This window comes from Cervus elaphus, chromosome 12 (assembly GCF_910594005.1).
Source record: "Cervus elaphus chromosome 12, mCerEla1.1, whole genome shotgun sequence".
In the NCBI taxonomy this organism is placed as follows: domain Eukaryota; kingdom Metazoa; phylum Chordata; class Mammalia; order Artiodactyla; family Cervidae; genus Cervus; species Cervus elaphus.
This window is the reverse complement of record NC_057826.1, coordinates 91,003,163-91,018,388: the sequence shown is the minus strand read 5'-3', so window position 1 is coordinate 91,018,388 and position 15,226 is coordinate 91,003,163. Positions and strand designations below refer to the sequence as shown.

Below are 15,226 nucleotides of genomic sequence, written 5' to 3'. Positions count from 1 at the left end.
GCATCACGTGGCCAAAGTACTGGAGTTTCAGCTTCAGCATCAGTTCTTCCGATGAATATTCAGGACTGATTTCCTTTAGGATGGACTGGTTGGATCTCCTTGCAGTCCAAGAGACTCTCAAGAGTCTTCTCCAACACCACAGTTCAAAAGCATCAATTCTTTGGCACTCAGCTTTCTTTACAGTCCAACTCTCACATCCATACATGACTACTGGAAAAACCAAAGCTTTGACTAGATGGACCTTTGTTGGCAAAGTAATGTCTCTGCTTTTTAATATGCTGTCTAGGTTGGTCATAACTTTTCTTCCAAGGAGCAAGCATCTTTTAATTTCATGGCTGCAGTCACCATCTGCAGTGATTTTGGAGCCCCCCAAAATAAAGTCTGTCACTGTTTCCATTGTTTCCCCATCTATTTGCCATGAAGTGATGGGACAGGATGGGACCATGATCTTAGTTTTCTGAATGTTGAGTTTTAAGCCAACTTTTTCACTTTCCTCTTTCACTTTCATCAAGAGGCTCTTTAGTTCTTCACTTTCTGCCATAAGGGTGGTGTCATCTGCATATCTGAGGTTATTGGTATTTCTCCCAGCAATCTTGATTCCAGCTCATGCTTCATCCAGCCCAGCATTTCTCATGATGTACTCTGCATAGAAGTTAAATAAGCAGGGTGACAATATACAGCCTTGACATACTCCTTTTCCTATTTGGATCCAGTCTGTTGTTCCATGTCCAGTTCTAACTGTTGCTTCCTGACCTGCATACAGATTTCTCAGGAGGCAGGTCAGGTGGTCTGGTATTCCCATCTCTTGAAGAATTTTCCAAAGTTTGTTGTGATCCGCACAGTCAAAGGCTTTGGCTTAGTCAATAAGGCAGCAGTAGATGTTTTTCTGGAATGCTCTTGCTTTTTTGATGATCCAATGGGTGTTGATAATTTGATCTCTGGTTCCTCTACCTTTTCTAAATTCAGCTTGAAGTTCACAGTTCCCTTATTGTTGAAGCCTGACTTGGAGAATTTTGAGCATTACTTTACTGGTGTGTGAGATTAGTGCAATTGTGCAGTAGTTTGAGCATTCTTTGGCATTGCCTTTCTTTGGGATTGGATTGAAAGCTGATGTTTTCCAGTCCTGTGGCCACTGTTAAGGTTTCCAAATTTGCTGGCATACTGAGTGCAGCACTTTCACAGCATCATCATCTTTCAGGATTTGAAATAGCTCAACTGGAATTCCATCACCTCCACTAACTTTGTTTGTAGTGATGCTTCCTAAGGCCCACTTGACTTCAAATTCCAGGATGTCTGGCTCTAGGTGAGTGATCACACCATCGTGATTATCTGGGTCATGAAGATCTTTTTTGCATAGTTCTCCTGTGTATTCTTTCCATCTCTTCTTAATATCTTCTGCTTCTGTTAGGTCCATAGCATTTCTGTCCTTTATTGAGCCCATCTTTGCATGAAACGTTCCCTTGGTATCTCTAATTTTCCTCAAGAGATCTCTAGTCTTGCCCATTCTATTGTTTTCCTCTATTTCTTTGCACTGATCACTGTGGAAGGCTTTCTTCTCTCCTTGCTATTGTTTGGAACTCTGCATTCAAATGCGTGTATCTTTCCTTTTCTCCTTTGTCTTTCACCTCTCTTCTTTTCACAGCTATTTGTAAGGCCTCCTCAGACAACCATTTTGCCTTTTTGCATTTCTTTTTCTTGGGGATGGTCTTGATCCCTGCCTCCTGTACAATGTCACAAATCACCCACAGTTCTTCAGGCATTCTATCAGATCTAATCCCTGGTGGTCCAGTGGCTAAATCTCCCCGCTGTCAATGCAGGGGGCTTGGGTTCGATGCTTGGTCAGGGAGCTAGATTCCACATGCCACAACTGAAGATTCCACATGCCACAATGAAGATCGAATATCCCGTGGGCTGCAACTAAGACCCAGCACAACCAAAACAGATTTTTTTAAAATGTTTTAAAAATGACGGTGGTGACAGTTGCACAATTCTGTAAATATACTAAAAACAAAGACTGTAAGTGGGTGATTTATAAGGTATATGAATTACATCACAGTAAAGATATTAACAAAAGAAAAAGGAAAAAAGCTTGTGACCATAAATTCAGCTATAGGAGAAAGCTGCAAGTAGTGGATATACTTAGACCTAGACTTAGCAACAGCTGAACATGTGAACAGCATGTACAGAAATTTGCATTTGACTTGTAGATTAAAACTGCTTTAATAATAATTTTCAGTATTAAGATAAAAATATCCTGAGATTTAAAATTTCAAAATAAAATCATTAATGCGTATCACTATAGATACTTCTCTAAAAGTTCCTTTGAAACAGAAAATGAAACTTGCTAGGACACAGATGGCCAGTTGCTGAAATGAGACCTAAAGAGGGTTTTATTTTATTCACAGAAAGAATGGAAAAAGAACCCCAAACATATCTGCCACCGAATGAAACAGCTGGGAGATTTAGGTCTGGATTTCTGGATTCTCCTAGGTGTTTTTCGTCAGGGAGTACTAGGGCGGCATTCCTAAGCACTGGCTGGAACTAGTGAAGGCTGCTGACTGTTTCAGATGAGCTGCTGTTCAGCTGCCCCACAACTCCACAACTCACACAGCTCCCTGTTTCTCAGACACTCAAGCCTTACACCTGACCCTGCAAGCAACAAAGTCTAGACCATGTGTGCTGGGAAACATGCATATCATCAATGTAATAGATTATTCTTGGTGCTTTTATTATCTTAACAGAATCACAATTAGCATTTAGACTATCAGGGATGATCAGAAACCACTGGGATTAGCCATGAGACTTCCAATATTCCTAAAGATGACAGGTTAATAAACTCCTCTAGTAAATAAAAGTAGCTAGGACTGGATAAGCTATCAGAAAGAACCACATTCAACAATATTCTCTAATTCTAAGGCGTAGAATAAGGGTTGGCAAGCTATGGCCAATGAGCTGAATTTGGCCTGCCATCTGTCTTTGTATGGTCTGACAGCTATAACACAGTTTTCATATTTTCAAATGGCTAAAAATTTTTTTTAAAATGTTGTGACATGTTAAAATCACAGGAATTAAAATTTCAGTGCCCATAAATAACGTTTTGCTGGAACACAGCCACATTCATTCATTTATGTATCCTTTATAGGTGTTTTCACACAATGACAGCAGAGATGAGCAGCTGTGACAAATACGGCTCTCAAAGTCTAAAATATACAATACTTGGTCCTTTACAAAAAAGGGTTTCTGACCGCTGATTTCGAAGACCTCAACTCTATCCAACCCCTACATAACTACCTCAGCATGTACCACACTACACTGAAACCAAGTCTTACCTGTTAGGTCTTAAATTCCTTGAGGATGGGATTAGGCTGTATTTGTACTCCATTCCTGACCTGTAATTGACACACAGAATATACTCAACGGGAGCTTCCCAGGTGGTGCCAGTGGTAAAGAACCCACCTGCCAATGCAGGAGACATAGGAGACATATGTCCAATCCCTGGGTTGGGAAGATCCCCTGGAGGAGGAAATGGCAACCCACTTCAGTATTCTTGCCTGGAGAAGTTCATGAACAGAGGCGCCCGCAGGCCACACAGTTCCTAGGATCACAGAGTCAGACGCGACTGAAATAACTTAGTATGGCACAGCAGAGACACTCGACGTTTGTGAAGGAATAAAAAGCTGAGTCTAAAAGTCTCACCACTGTTATTTAACATTTTCAATTTAAAGAGATATATAAGACAATTGTAAAGTGGAACAAAAGTGACTCACAAAATTTCAGAAGTAAGACAAATACAGTGATTTTTGACAAAGTATACAATGAAAGAGATAACTTCTATGCCTCAGCTCAGTCGCTCAGTCATGTCTGACTCTTTGCGACCCCATGGACTGCAGCTCTCCAGGCTTCCCTGTCCATCACCAACTCCCAGAGCTGGCTCAAACTCATGTCCATCATGTCAGTGATGCCATCCAACCATCTCATCCTCTGTCATCCCCTTCTCCTCCCACCTTCAATCTCTCCCAGCATCAGGGTCTTTTCCAATGAGTCAGTTCTTTGCATCATGTGGCCAAAGTACTGGAGTTTCAGCTTCAGCATCAGTTCTTCCAATGAATATTCAGGACTGATTTCCTTTAGGATGGACTGGTTGGATCTCCTTGCAGTCCAAGAGACTCTCAAGAGTCTTCTCCAACACCACAGTTCAAAAAGCATCAATTCTTCGGCACTCAGCTTTCTTTATAGTCCAACTCTCACATCCATACATGACTACTGGAAAAACCAAAGCTTTGATTAGATGGACCTTTGTTGGCAAAGTAATGTCTCTGCTTTTTAATATGTTGTCTAGGTTGGTCATAACTTTTCTTCCAAAGAACAAGCGTCTTTTAACTTCATGGCTGCAGTCACCATCTGCAGTGATTTTGGAGCCCCCCAAAATCAAGTCTGTCACTGTTTCCATTGTTTCCCCATCTATTTGCCATGAAGTGATGGGACCGGATGCCATGATCTTAGTTTTCTGAATGTTGAGTTTTAAGCCAACTTTTTCACTTTCCTCTTTCACTTTCATCAAGAGGCTCTTTAGTTCTCCGCCACTTTCTGCCTAGATCCACTGACAATTCTGGTTGGTAATCCTAGTCATCCTATTCCATGTGGTTGTCCATGGAAAATAGCAGCATGGCCTTAGCAAAACTGAAGACATTCAACTACGTATCACATTTGACAAGTAAAGGTGCTGAATATTCATATGACTATTAGAATATCAAAACAACCAAAAGTTAAGTTTTTGTTTAAAGAGAAGCCGTATTGTGAAAAGACTCAGGAAGCAAGTTATTGAATAGCAAAAATACTGCCCCCTCAAAAGAAAAAAAAAAAATTACAGTGAGAACCCAGTTAATACCAGTATGTAAAATTACAATAAATAAAATGCTAAAGCAAGATGTAAGAGAAACTGAAAAAGATCCACGTTCAAACAGTATAAATCAATGTATTGATGACAAGTCACATGACATGGAAGAGGTTTTAGAGAGTATACACACCATTTCAACTTTACTAGATATGGCCAAATTGGTAGTATCCAAATGGTATTCCAAAATGTAATATTCCAAAATGGTAGTATCAACTGATACCCAGTCTGCAATATGTAAAATTTCCTACTTCTCCTTGGCATCCTGTTAAACAACTGGAGTTGTATGAGTTACTAAATTTCTGATAAAAGAGAGTGAAATGGTATTATGTTTGAAATATTAATTTCCCATAAACTTATGAAGTTATCTATGTTTATTAAAACAGTATAGTTAAATCTATGAATGAATAGCTCCTGGTCAATTGGACTCTTCTCTAGGAGATGCTAAGATTTAATAAGAAAAATCAAGTATATATAGTCACAGTTTTTACATTTATTACTAAAATATTTTCTGAAACTTATGCATATGCTCCTATAAATACAGAAACATTTGAAAAATTACATAGAACAAAATTTTAAAATCATTCATAATCTCATTACTCAAATTAACTCCTATTGATCCAAAATGCACATAAATCTAAAATTTCAAAAATATTTTTTAAAAATTGTAACTTAAGAATTAAGTTAGGCATAAACTCATTTAGCAGCAAAATGTGACCTCAACTGACATGAAAATATTTATAGACTCTAGGTATCCTACCTAATGTGAACAATCACATGTTGCACTGTAGAAATGTGAATCTGCTTGATTACAGAATAGTTCTCTAGATGCTATTTTGTGAATACATATATTATAGTCCTAAAATCTAAAAAACTTGGAATTCAGAAATACACATGGGTCCAATGGTTTTATACAAAGGGTTATGAAACCTGTACTAATGTTTTGAGTATTTTTCACTATTTTTTAAACACGTATGTTTGAAAATTTATATTATACACACATAACAGTTGGTCCTTGAACAACTCTGGAGTCAGGGGTGCCAATCCTCCTCACAGTCAAAAATCCATATGTATCTTTATAGTCAACCCTTTGTATCTGGTTCCACATAATCGAATTTAACCAACCATGTATCACAAATATGTATTTGTAAAACTACATTTTTAAAAAAAAATCCACATATAAGTTGACCTACACATTTCAAACTCATGTTGTTCAAGGGTCAACTGTAAATACATTAATAGATGGATAATTGGAGTAGTGTCTCATTTTCACTGTCATTAAACACTCTTTAAAATTACAGCTGTTAGTCACTGAAAAGCATTCCATAATACCAGTATGACAGCTTATTAAATAAAGTATTATGCTGTTAGACATCTAGTCCATCTCCATATAAATAACACTGTGATGAACATCCTTGCTCATAAATTTTATAGATATGTAATATTTTCTTATTATATAATATTTAAAATATATATTACCTGAGGAGAAATTAAACTAAACCCTTTTCCAGTAAACTAGTGATCATTACTGATGAATACTTCCTTTTCCTACTGATATGATAAACTATCTTAGTCATTCATTATTAGTAGTCATAAACAAAATACCAATATTAAATCATTCGCTCGTATTTTAGCTATTTGTTATTTCATCATAGTCAAAGAAAATAGTGTGCCAGATTTCACTGTTTAAATATTAATATGCATATCAAAATCTATATTAAAGAGATTTAAAATTAAAAAGAGAAAAATAAGGAAGATGAACATCAAGGGAAAAGAAGATAAACCTAATAACCAACAGGAGTTGTAAATAGCGATACAGTAGAATCAGGGGACGAGCTGGGGCGGGGATAAATCGGGAGCGTGGGATCAACCAACACACACAGCGTAAACTAAGTGAGGACCTGCTGCACAGCCCGGGGGACTTGCTCAGGACTGTGTGGTACCACGTGATGGAGAGTGACCGCAGAGAGCACGCGCGCTGCAGAGCACTCTGCTGCGCACCCCACACTAACGCTGCAGAGCACTCTGCTGCGCACCCCACACTAACGCTGCAGAGCACTCTGCTGCGCACCCCACACTAACGCTGCAGAGCACTCTGCTGCGCACCCAACACCAACACAGCACTGCCAATCAGCCACACTTTAATAACAGTGAAAGAGCGCCTTTCCCCAGAGCTACAAAAAACAACCACCTTAACTGAGAGGGATTCCTAACTGCCAACTAGAATCTGCAACAAAACCTCATGTTTATGTACACTGTTGAAAATTTCCAGAGATCCAAAAAAACGAACGCTTTCAAAAGCAGAATAGGTAACCTATAAAAATTTTATATTTCATATTAATAACTAGATATCAGAAGACAATGGAGCAATCCCTTCAAAGTTCTGATAGAAAACAATTTAAAATCTAGATTTATAACTATAATAGTGATAGGAAAATCCACTAATTCATCAATTATTTACTGAGGGGCTACTGTGTGCCAGACATTTTAGGTACCAAGGATATACCAGTGAGCAAAACTACAAAATTGTCTGCCCTGTGGCATTTTTAGCAGCAAAATAAAGACAATAAGCAAAATATCTAGGCATGTAACACTGTGAAAATGCTCTAAGATAAAAAGCAGTCAACTGGTAATAGGGGATCCACAATTTACAACAGGATGGCTGGGGAAGGCCTCTTTGAGAATGGGATATGTGAGTTAAGATCTGAAAGAAACGAGTAAGTCATGTGGAAAAGTGATGAAAGAAGTCATAGGCCAGGTAAATATTTTTTTTGGCTGTATAAAAATTCAAAAATTCATCTACTCTGTCCCCTTTCTGAATGTACTGCAGCAAACTGAAGATGAACATCAAGAAAAGAAATCACGGTCAATGTAATGCAAAAGTCTAATCAAGGGGGGAAAAAAAAACCCAATGTTAATATTAACTGTGTTGTAGGCTTGGAAAGCATTCACTCTAAGCAAAAATCTTAGTGTGGAGTCTGACAGGCACATCTCTAAGAAGAAGAATGAGTAAAAAAGTAGAAATCATTAATATGTTTTTTTCCCCCAATAATGGAAAAATGAAAGACAATTAGAAACCCCAGGAAAAATATGCCCCTCCAAACCCTACCCCTCCACACAGTTATAGCTGTAATATGAAGCAACTGATGAAAAAGAAAACTAATTTAACCTGATTTATAAGAATAGTATCCTTTGAGCAGCATGGGATACAATGAGAAAGAAATGTAGTCTTATATATATATATATCATATTTTAAATTATATATATTTATAATCAGTTTACTAATTTTCAACTTTTAAAATAGACTTATAAGCAAAATATGTCTTTTCCCATTTGTTTGGACTATACAGTTTATGGAATTCTCCAGGACAGAATACTGGAGTGGGTAGTCTTTCTCGTCTCCAGGGGATCTTCCCAACCCAGGGAATGAACCCAGGTCTCCCACATTGTGGGTGGATTCTTTACTGGCTGAGCCACAAGGGAAACCCAAGAATACTAGAGTGCTATCCCTTCTCCAGCGAATTTTCCTGACCCAGGAATCGAACTGGGGTCTCCTGCATTGCAGGCGGATTCTTTACCAACTGAGCTATCAGGGAAGCCCTCCTACTTGTTTGAAATATTCAATTTGTATTTTTAAAGTAGTTTTTGCTGGGGGCTTCTGAGAATTTTGTCTTCCTAAATATGATATAAGCAAGTATAATTCTCTTTTCTCCCCTAGACATCATCACCTATGTGTGATACCTGCCACCTTGGGATCATGAGGATATCCATACTAAAAGGACAGGTCACTCTGGGATGTCAAGAGAACCTGAATCTTTGAAGATGGTATTATACTAGTGATTTAACAACTGTGAATGCACCTTTCTTCCAGATTTCCTATAAGATAATAAACGTAGTTTAAGCCACATATAGTTTTCTTCTCTATTCTTCTTTTATTTTTATTTACTTTCTATTACTATTTTCTATCATCTGAGATGATAAAGTCATTAACAACAGAAGATTGTCCTGCAACTACAGAAATAACGCTTTTTTACTTTGTACTAATTTGTTCTAAACTGATAACTCACTTAGAAATTGAGATAGCTCATCTTTTTTCTTCCCAAATACAAATAAATACAATATAAAGAGGGAATTACCTATATAATACCCAATTTTATGTTTTCCATTGTACTAAGAAATATTCTGTATGAATTTTTGCAAAATCCCTGGTACCTGGAGTTCTAGTGGCTAGGATTCCAGGCTTTTGTTGCCAGGGCCTGGGTTCAATCCCTGGTTGTGGGAACTGAGATCCCGCAAGCTGCATAGCACGGCCAAAAACAACCAAAACAAAACGAAGCCAGAATAAAACTTTAAAAACTCGTGTTTATGTTTAATAATCATGGTGTTTACCAGAGGCTAATATCCATAATAAGTAACACTATATTCTATCTATATTATATTTTCAATTCACAAAGTACTTCTATAGCTTACAGGATGTTGGTATGGTGGTGGTTAGTTGCTAACTCGTGTCTGACTCTTTTGCAACCCCATGGACTACAGCCCAGCAGGCTCCTCTGTCCATAGGATTTCCCAGGCAAGACACTAAAGTGGGTTGCCATTTCCTTCTCCAGGGGATCTTTCCGGCCCTGGGATCCAACATGCGTCTCCTACATTGGCAGGCAGATTCTTTACCACTGACCCACCCGGGAAGCCCAACTTAGAGGATACTGGATGTTAAAGACTAAAGAGCAAATTATCAATGCCCCTAAACTGTAACTTACAGAAGAGTGAGTATTAAGTAGCTAAATATTAATGTCTATGAACTATTAAGGGGGTAAGATATTTATATGGGCTTCCCTGGTAGCTCAGATGGAGAATCTTCCTGCAATGCAGGAAGAGACCTGGGTTCGATCCCTGGGTTGGGAAGATCCCCTGGAGAAGGAAATGGCTACCCACTCCAGTATTCTTGCTTGGGAAATCCCATGGACAGAGGAGCCTGGTGGGCTACCGTCCATGGGGTCATAAAGAGATACAACTGAGCAACTTTCACTCTACTTCACAAGATGTTTAATGGCTCTATAAAGGAAAACAATATGGCACCAAGGAAAGTATATTTACTTACAACTTGGAAGTCTAAAACTTCTTGTCAAATTGATTTAAAATTTCTATCTTCCCCATTGGAGATGAAAAAAGTATTCAACATTAGGGAAAGAAGCTATTTGAACTAACAAGTAAAGCAGGTACAAGCTTTTCTGCTAAACATATAGGAAGAAAGCAGTTTATAAAAATCAGAGTGAAAGGTCATATTTAGAGTAAATTTTAGGCTTTTTAAGACTAAGGGTTTATAATTGAGACTACAGACACAGAGAAGAAATAATGTCTTTACAAAAGTATGTGACGACAGAAATACCAAAAATGATGAAAAAATAAAAATTAAATTAAATTTACCCATTTGGGAAATTCCAAGTGAACTGCAAATTACAGGCCTATTGCTTTACTTACCTTAATTAAGAATTCTCACTAGTTCCTCAGTGAGGAGGAACTGGAGGCTGACATCAGAATCTGATGATTTAGTGTTCACATGATTTAGTGTTTATATTATAAAATGTAGCAGTCAAAATTCAGTGAGTTTTAGTTGTTCTCTACTAATTTTTTTGTGGTCACTATAAGGTCCCAAGTGAGATTTTCCACTATTTCCAAACTTCAACTAATAATCATAGTGAAGATTTTGGGGGCCAGCAAAATTAAAGAACCTTCTATAGCATCCTGTCTTAACAAAATAAGTAAAACAAAAATCTGCCACACATAAACACACATAGGATGAGATAGGGCTGGAAATGGTGCTTGTTCTGGGTAGAATACCTTCTCCCTCTGTCATCCTCTCCTTGCAACCGTCCAACTCATTCCTCAAAATTTAACTCAAATGTCCTTGTCTTCCGTAAGGACAACTCTAACCCCTACCCCACCACTCCCCAAGCTGCCACTGTGGGTCTTCCCTGTGAATTTTTATAGCATATTTATCTCCATTATACAAATCATAAGTAAATATAAGCTATAGTTTTGTCCGCGTCTACACGTGAAAGTGGATGTCCTGAGGACGGGACGTTCACTAAAGGAACTCACAAGGACCCCGGGCATCATCAGGGCAGCAGTCACCACCCTCACTTACACAGAGGTGAAATGATCCATTTAAGGCCAGCTGGCCAGGAAACTGGGAAATCAGGATTTGAAATTATGACTTCTAACTTTAAGTGCCCATACTTTTTAAACATCATACTATCTCATGTTTAAAGTAAATAAGCTTTAAATTTCCTTACCTGTTCCAAAAGTAAAATCATCCCATGGTTCAAATCTTGAATCACACAAAATACAAAGTGAAAAGGCAACCCAACACCCAGATTCCATGCCCTGAGTTGCTCAGTCCCATCACTGAAAGCAACAAGTTATCACTTCCTTAGGTAGCCTAAAAGAACAATTAATGTTTACTTTGATGGTATTTGTTACCATTTTATCTTCCTGTACCCATTAATTAACCCATTAAATTGAAGAGAGTTCAAGCTATAATCATTCCTCAAGTAAAATATATTTTTAATTACTTTTAATAAATAAGACATTTTATAAACAGCTAAACTGATGCATGTTAAATACAAAATCAATATCACTATATTTTGTGCAATACTGTGAATCTTGGTGACTAATAAATAAGAATTAATAATTCAAAAAACACAAATGTAAAACTAATTATGACACAAATCCTCCAGTCCCTTAAAAGTCTGTGATACTGAAAAGTGTGTACTACTAACAAAAGGGCTATAAAAAGATTATCATGGATAGCTCCTGCTTGAGTCTGTATGGGAAAGCAATAGCACCTCCCACAGATACTTCATCTCTATATAAAAACACTGACAATTTTAATTACTACCTAAAATCACAAACCTCTCTAGCCACTTGACTTTTTATCATCTGTCCAGACCTATATCCTGTCTTTATAACATCTCTGTTTAGACATCCCACCAGCAACTAACAGAAGCAGGTTGAAAACTGACTATTTCATCATCTTCCATTCTAAGATAACACCCATTTCCCCAGTTTGAGCTGCCAACATCAGAATCACATGTATACTGAATAAAGCAGGCCTGACCTCTGGGCAGTTCAGGGAAAAAAAGCAAACTTGTCTACAAGCTCAATATGAGCCAAGAATGTGATGCAGTTACCAAAAAACAAAGCCAGTCAACTGAGACACATTAAAAGAAGAGAACCTGAAAGGGTAGGTGCACAGTATACACTGATGAACTGTATCTGTATTATCATCACTGATGATTTACTTCCAACCGTTACACACAGCTCAGAGCCAAAAGGATTTAAGGTAGCATCTGAAGAAGGACCCTGGAAGACCAGAGTATTAGCAAAGGAATATCCATCACTACTACTCTATTCTGTGAACTAGTTCAGTATGCCTAAAACATTCAGAAAGATTATGAACTATATATAGTTATTCCAAACTAATATAGGTTATCTTAACCAAAATGGGCAAAGAAAATATCACTGGATGCAAATCACTTAGGCCAACTGATTACTGTCATTTCTCTTAGATAATAAAAGCTAACATCAGTCAGGATACCTGAATTTTATCAAATTATAAAATAAGCTTAATTTAATGATATTTTACTACAGTAATTATTCTTGGGTGATTCAGCACTTCAGGTTATTCTTGAAACTACTGATGAAAACATTGGGAGCCATTTTTTCCGTTGTACAGATCTAGGATCCAGAGGAGAACTTACGGCTTTGGGATTACTAGCATTATACAAAAGTACTTTGATAGATAATGTATTTAACTCAGTTTGTTGTACTAAGGTTTGTTCCATAGATCACAAAGATTCAAGAAGAAACATGTATGAATATTTCTGCTATTTTTCTATTACTGATATTGAGGTCTTAAGTCCTTTGTACAGAAGATTGACAAAATAATAACTTAAAAAAAATAATAACTTAATAATTTCCATTCTTATGCAAGAGTTGAAAATATTTTCATATTATATTCATATCTAAAGGTGTGTGTGTGTGTATAGTAAGCTGGTATGTTAAAGGTTCCACTTTCAATGTATATTTATTTTGTATTCTACCACATACAAAGCATTTTTAAAAAGCTAAGTCAAATTTCTAAGTCTTAAACTGCTTAAATACTACTTCTAAGTAATTGGTAAGAGTACTTGATAATAGAGTTGTATTTGACACATTTTCAGTAGCAGCAAATCTGTCTGAATATTCATGGTAAAATTTTCTTAATTATTATAAAGTTAGTTTAGTGATTCCCAATGACTCGCCTAATCTTTCTTCTCTGTATCATATTATAGTCTGCAGTTTTAAAAACATTTGTATTATCTCTAATACGCCACCCTTTCATTCTTTATTTCTTTACTCAGAGTAAAATAAACATTTTTACATCCTGATTCTGAATTTGTCAGTAAACACTGTTCTAAAATGTTGCATTTTCACAACAGGAGGCACTCCACCTTTAGCTCTTGGTTCCACAAATATGTGTCAGCATGTAAGAGCATGTAAAAACATGAAAAACTTCTAACTTGATCTCACAAAAACAAAATAATATATAAATAATCTTATTATAGCATTTTAAGGATGTCACAACTTTTTGCAAGTTATTCTACACAGTCTTCCTGGACTATTTCTGATGAGTTACTTGATAGAATCTTTCAGGATCCTGTTTCTGTGGACAGATTACCATGATAACCTGTGAATATATCTGTAACAAACATCTTTTTCTCTGGTCAACCTGAAAAGCCCAAGTAATAACTACAGCATCTGGGGTTAAAAAAGACAGTGGCAGGCTCAAACTTGTTTATAGAGGGGAGAAAGGACTGATGCTGAAGCTGATGTCCCAGTACTTGGCCACCTGATGCAAACAGTTGACTCATTGGAAAAGACCCTAATGCCAGGAAAGAATGAAGGCAGGAAGGGAACAGGGTGACAGGTTGGATGGCATCACCCCATAAAAAGGACGTGAACTTGGGCAAACTCCAGGAGATGGTGAGGGACAGGGAAGCCTGGTGCACTGCAGTCTATGGGGTCACAAAGAGTCGGACACAACCTGATGAATGAACAACAGGGGAGAAAAATCTATCCTTTAACAGATCATGTAAATATAACCAAATTGCCATTTTTCAAATATGGCAACAACTGTTTCTTTTCACATTAGAAAAAGGAATGCTGTTTCAAGGGATGTGAATAGATACAGTGAAAATAAAAAGGTTTCTATGATCAGATAATCTTGAGAAATATTGCATACTCTATTCTCCTCTTAAAGATTCACATAGTGAAAGCTTTTGAGTAATTTTACAATAAAGAAACATGTTAAACTTTAACGCAGCCCTTCTTAAGTTAATTTGAGCAGAACACTTTTTTCAATTAACCTATTAAGATCCAGTTAACCATTCTCCACTACCTGTCTTTCATTTTGGATTCCATATTCATTTTGGAGTACAAAATGAAAGACAGGTAATACTCAAAACACTGACTACAGTAAATGAATTCCTATATCTAAATTTCTAAAGTGTATTTTTACTCTATAATAAATACAAAAATATTCTATTCAAAGTTGCCAGTTTTTAGAAGTTGCTAAAATGTCACATTGTCAATTTAAATAATATGAATTTTAAAAATAAATCTTAACATGGTAACAATAGCTTAATTAATATTAGTATACATTACTAGTACAACACACTACTAATGTTAGTGCAATAATATTAAACAAATGACAATGAACACTATAACTATCCTATCACTTTTTAAATTTTAATTTGCTTATTACTGAATTCACATTTTAGCAGAAAGTAGGTGGCCACATCATCTCATAATGTTATCAGCAAAATATTTAGTCTAAAAAGTTATACATTTTTAGCTCATATACATTTTTAACATTACTATAGCTCATAAAAGTTTTTAAAAATCTAATCAAATTTTTCCTAATACGAGTTTTATTTTTTCAACTTAGATATAGTATTTGAAAGCTAATAGATACTCAAAGGTTTTTAGGCCAAATTCTCTATAGGAATGTAATTTTTTTTAAAAAGTAATTTCCAAGTAAGACAGCTTCAGCAGAAAATATAACCATGTTAGAATTGGTGCCTTAACTAAACTTGAGTTAATGAACAAATAAGTATAGAAAGCTTGTCATTTACGACCTCTAGATATTCATTAACAAATACCTACTAATTTAAATTTCCAAAATAGCACAATCATGTGGGGGATAGGGTGGCATTTTTTATTATGATAAAATAGGCTGTATATCTAGCTTGAACACTGTGAAAGACTGAACTTTTAACTTCTTAACCT

The 15,226-nt window shown here is 36.5% G+C and overlaps 1 protein-coding gene across 2 annotated transcripts in view; it reads right to left on the bottom strand.

The window, feature by feature from the left end:
- Window positions 1-15,226, bottom strand: part of TBCA (tubulin folding cofactor A) — an 84,346-nt gene that overhangs the window by 19,501 nt on the left and 49,619 nt on the right. The window contains exon 2 of one of the 2 annotated variants that reach the window (XM_043919985.1): window positions 3,330-3,389. The exons of the other annotated variant lie outside the window; for it this stretch is intronic. Coding sequence (XP_043775920.1) covers window positions 3,330-3,389 — 60 coding nt within the window. The remainder of the gene's footprint in view (window positions 1-3,329; window positions 3,390-15,226) is intronic. 2 annotated transcript variants of the gene reach the window in all.